The 5427-nt window shown below is 47.7% G+C and overlaps 1 protein-coding gene across 2 annotated transcripts in view; it reads right to left on the reverse strand.

Moving 5' to 3' along the window:
• MYOCD (myocardin) overlaps window positions 1–5427 on the reverse strand; it is a 99829-nt gene that overhangs the window by 23821 nt on the left and 70581 nt on the right. For both annotated transcript variants that reach the window (XM_003791081.1, XM_012805977.1), the window contains exon 6: window positions 1757–1932. In XM_003791081.1, coding sequence (XP_003791129.1) covers window positions 1757–1932 — 176 coding nt within the window. The remainder of the gene's footprint in view (window positions 1–1756; window positions 1933–5427) is intronic.

Raw genomic sequence — 5427 nt, forward strand, 5'->3', positions numbered from 1 at the left:
CATCGTGCCTCTGTCCACCGTGTCTGAGCAAAGCCAAAGCTGCCAAGGAGGAAACACAGGATGGGGGGGGGGGAAGGCGCGGACAGCAGGCCTGAGATACTCCTCATGCGTTCCTTGTGCCAAAGTCTACAATCAAAGCATTCTTCCTTCCCCAGCGGGTCTCGGAGGCCATGCTTTGGTGCCGACATCAAACGGTCTATCACACCATTTGTACGCATTATTCTGACAGTAAATTCCTCAGCTTCTGATTTAAGAATGGTTTGAGGAGAAGACAGGTTCTTTTCTGCTTGACCTTAGGAGAGGGTCATCCTGATCCATCCTGTGTTTCCTCCTTGGCAGCTTTGGCTTTGCTCAGACACGGTGGACAGAGGCACGATGATGACCAGTAACCAGCGTGCCTGCAGGAAACAGGCCCTGGATCATAATGCCAATCCCTAATATCTGCATGGAGCTTTGCAGTAGGAACAAACGTTACCAAATAGATCTCATTTCAGTCCCTTGCATAATCCCAGCGTGGCCAGGAGAAGTGAACTCTTCCTAGACGCACCTCCCCTCCGGCAGCTCCATGAGCCCAGGCAGGCTGAGCTGAGGGAAATCCCCTCGGAGCCGACTGTGGCTTCACAGGTGGATTCTCCGGGGCTGGCTGACACTGCTGTGCCCTGGAGACCATCCGGTCAGCCTAACAGAGCTCTAGTTCCTCCTCTGTCAGGGTGGATGCTGAGGGAGGGCACTGTGATTCCCCCAGTGGGAAACATCTGTAAAGTGCCGTCACCCCTCAGTGTGTGGCAGTACTTGCCGGTGCTAGTCAGTGTTATTTTTTGTAAATGTGTGTTTTCCAGTGTCTGTTCCTCACACTCATGGGTTTGTAGACTTGTGCAGAAAGAGGTAAGTGTCATGCTGTGTCCTGGCTGGAAGTTGGTTGTGCAGCGGCTCGGTGGGTAGAGTGAACCCTGCCAACCAGCAGGTAGAGCCAACCCAGCCTCCCTACCTGTGCACAACCAGCACTGCCTCCTCCCCACTCCCAGGGAACCTGTGGTGACTCTTTCATGTATGGAGAGACGGGGAGCATTGAAGTCCATCTGCTCTGGCACTCTCCAGCAGGGAGACTGTTGGCAGGCCATCCCATCTCCTGAGACTCAGTTACTATGTCCATAAAAATGGAGATAGAAGGTATCTGCCTGGCAGAATAGCTGCTTAGCACATAAACCAAAGAGGCCGTGTGCACTGGCTGACGCCTCTAATCCTAGCAATCCTGGAGGCTGAGGCATGTGGATTGCCTGAGCTCAGGAGTTCGAGACCAGCCTGAGCCCTAAAAACAGCCAGGTGTTGTAGCGGGTGCCTGTAGTCCCAGCTAATAGGAGGCTGAGACAAGAGAATCACCTGAGTTTGAATCGCCCAGGAGTTTGAGGTTGCTGTAAGCTGTGATGCCACAGCACTCTACCCAGGGCAACAAAGTGAGACTCTGTTCAAAAAAAGGAAAGAAGGAAGGTAGGAAAGATGGAGAGAGGGAGGGAGGGAGGGAGGAAGGAAGGAAGGAGGGAAAGGAGCCAAAGGGTGCAGTTCTCTTTCAGTGTCTTCCGGAGGCTTTTGCCACTGTACACAGATCCCGGGGCTGAGAAGGGTGAGACAGGGCATCAGTACGTGCCATCCAGGGATGCCACTGGGGTCTCTCAGCAAATCCAGCTGGAACACTGTTGATTTTAAGACTGTGAAATGATGACAGACAAAGACGCAAGGCTTTTTTTTTTTTTCTCACCTGGATTGTCCCCAGGGACCCTGCCATATTGGTCTCTGAGGCTTTGGCATCTGGGGGGGATCCTGCTGAGCCTGGGGGGTCTTCACTTCGAGTCTGATCTGGAGAAAGCCCATCACTGCTGCTGTCCTCTTCAAAGGCAAATGCGTCGGCTGATTTAGAGAAACTCACCTGGTTACCTGTGGGAGTGGAAAGCCATGAGTCAGGGGCTTAGGCAACCTTCTATGTGTCAGCCTGACCTGAAGCACACACTGCTCTCCCCAGAGTTGCTGCACAATCAGGCAAAAGTGAAGATGAAGTTTAAATTGCTTGGTTTCCCATATGGGAACTCCTGTTTATCAACAGTGGTCTGTTTGGCATGGAAGAAACAGTGATAGATTAGGAAGTCTGTCATCATTTAGTAAGGTTCATTTCCAAATTTCTGCATTCCCTTCCATTTTCTGTAAGAACCCATGTCTTTTTTTGCAACTCAGTTGGGGAAGGTGAAGCAAAAATCAGGGGATGCTGGATGCAGAATGAGGTCAGAGGAGAAGGCAGCAGGACGCACCCATCTCCTCAGGTTTCATGACAGGAGATGGAATTGAGATGACAGCCTGCCATGTGCATCACCTTCAAACATAGAGCAGGGCACAGCGCAAAGTGCTTAGCAAACTCTGCTAATAAGGACAAGCTAGGACAGAAATGTCAGAGTTAGCTCATGTCACCAGTGTGCACCAAAGAGCCATTCAACTCATGCATAACTGTTTATAAAAGCCATAAACGTGTCTTGGAAACTTCAGCCTGATCCCTATTTTTTATTATTTGGTATTTATTTTTTTATTTCTTCTAGCTTTGTGTCTGTTTTGGAACTCCTTGATGGTCCACACAAGAGACTGCTCCTTAGCAGCCTGCATGGTCTTGCTGAGGGGTTATTAGACAGACGGGACCATGATGACGTCCTGATATGTCTTTTATATTTTTATTTGCCAAATTTCATCTGGTTTATTATCCAACTGCCCAGTACACAATGTGCTGAGGCCACATAGCCGTCCTGACCTGATTCCAGGCACCACTCTGCTGAAGGAATTTAGGTATTATCAGGAAGGTTTCCAGCCCGGTTCTCTGCAGTCACACCAACACGAACTTTTGACTCGCTTGGTAGAGATAAGAGAAAGGAGCTCTCGCGGGGGTGACTGGAAAGGCAGCAAGGAGCTGGAAGTAACAGAACGAATGTGGCTTTGGGCTTGTCATCGCCACCACTGGCATCTGTCACGGGCCCTCACACAGATGCCCAAGTGTCAAACCTGGAAGGGGGGCACACAAGGACAGGGCACGTGGAAACTCCAGTCACTGGCCTGGCAGGCAGCCCACTAACCAGGAGGGGCCTGGTGACTAGCAGCAGGCCTGTGCCACGGGTCGCTCCTACAAGTCATTGTTGCTTTGCTATAACTATAAAAGTGACATAAATACAAATTACTCATTATAAAATTTCACAGGAAAATGTCTAATGCACATAATCTACTTCTTGGTAAGGGTTGGCTGCATCTTCTAGATTTAACTCTCGGCATGTAGGAGGACATAAGCACGTACATGGATCATTATGAAATTTTTGAGATACAGAAATCACGAAATGTAAGATCTGCATGGAGAGGAACACGTGAAGCCCTCCCGGCGACACAGGTAAGCTGACCAAGGTGAAACTTACACAGGTGAATCAGAAAGGACGCTGTCAGTGGTGTTTCTTGGAAGTGAAATAATGGACCCTAACACAGTCTGTCTCAAAACTTTTGTAGTGACCTTTATATTAAAAAAATGTATTTGGAGGCGGCACCTGTGTCTCAGAAGGGTAGGGCGCTGATCCCATATGCCAGAGGTGGCGGGTTCAAACCCAGCCCTGGCCAAAAACGGAAAAGAAAAACAAAAATGCATTTCCTATGGATAGGACTGAGTGATATATACTATTCTGAAGCTTGCTTTTGTTTTTTTTTTTAACCCTACAATGTTTCTTGGAGATCTTTCCAGCTGAGAACACAGAGATCTTAGTTTTTTTTTTTTTTTTTTTAACAGCTGCACAGCATTTCAATGTATTTCTGGGTACTTTTATTTTCAATTTCTCCTTGCACATTTTTCTGAATTATACAATTTTGAAATAGTAAACAAGCACAGGGAATAATATAAAACAACCATTTGTCTAGAACCTAAAATAAATACATGTTTGCATTGTCTCATATTTGTGTCAGAAACCTTGTTGTTTCCTAGCAGGGAAGTTTTAGCAGGTATTTTTGACATATGCTGAATTTGGGGGCCATCAGGCCTGGTTCTTCTTTCATATTTGTATATTCTGGTCCCAAGCTCCTTCCGTTCTATTTTAAGAGTCCAGAGTTCACTCATACCCTTCCTTTTTCCTTTCCTCACAGCCAAACCTCAGCTCTGCAAAGAGCTTTTATACATTCACGCCTTCCTTTCTTAGGGAAATCTCAAGCTGCAATCTTCCAAGGAAGGTCCTTCCAGTTACTGCCATCAATATATTAATGCTTCCATTCTCAACTCTATCCATACATTTCTTTACTTTAGAAACTATGTGTTTCATTGAAATGTTAAGTCCAAGTTTACTTGTGGAATTAAAGACTTTGTTAAAAGGCTTATACGCATTACTGAGGACAGTATGTAGACTGGGGAATGTTAAGTGATCCCCGCCTCAGAAGTCCTGGTATTTCATCAGGATCTACCCAGCACACGCCTTGAGCCCACACCTTCACGTTCCCACAGTTTCCTGCCAGTGACTCTGTGAGCCCCTTGGGGCAGCCACACAGGGACCTCTGACTACAAACTTCCTTATCTGAAGTCCCCTCCTCACTCCCTTCCCTCTAAGTGGGTACAGACCTTCTTTGTGTGGTCTGACAGGTGTCTCCTGAGTCACAGATCTTCTCACCTCCGGGGTATCACATCCCACGTGCGCAAATTAGGGGAATTAACCAAACTGCAAACTTGTCCACAGATTCTAACAGATGAGTAGAAATTAAAAGGGGAGGGGGTAGAAAGAGAGAGTCATTTGTCCTCTTACCCCTCCCAAACCTTCAATTATTTTAAGTGGAGAGATAGCAAATGATAAAAATAGCAGTTTGGATCCCCTACTTGTGGCAGCAATGACAAAACACCCAACCTTTGACAGGCCTCATAAAGCTTCAGGAAGTCAGACCAGGGGCACATGTTCTCTTCTCTGCTGGGAGAGGACGTTGCCGGGTCCAGTTCACTCGGTCGGTCATTTAGGGACTGAGCTAAGGTCACAGTTCCAGCCTTTGGACTCTTATAGCCACCTGGTGAAGGGGGTGGCGAAATCAGTCCCCCTGTCCCTGAAGCCTGTAAGCGAAGCCATAGTGTTGTTTAGGAAACACTGTCAACCTCCCTGGATGGTTGGGTGGTGGGAAGGAGCAAGGTGGTGGGAAGGAGCAGGGTGGTGGGAAGGAGCACAGGAAATGCCCGACATTTCCACCTTTTCTGCATAGGACATCACGTGCTACAGACATCTCCACAGTGCAGTGAAACTCTTATTTGAGTGTTTTGGAATTTGAGAAACCACATGGCATCTCCATTTTGAGGAACAAAGAAGGCAGGAGATTCTGGGAAAGGAGATCAGGGTGAATTTTATTTGAACTTCCCTCAGAAAAGTGTGGCCGGATACCTGTGGCAGCCCT

Source organism: Otolemur garnettii, unplaced genomic scaffold, assembly GCF_000181295.1.
Source record: "Otolemur garnettii isolate 467f Iridium unplaced genomic scaffold, OtoGar3 scaffold00046, whole genome shotgun sequence".
Lineage (NCBI taxonomy): Eukaryota > Metazoa > Chordata > Mammalia > Primates > Galagidae > Otolemur > Otolemur garnettii.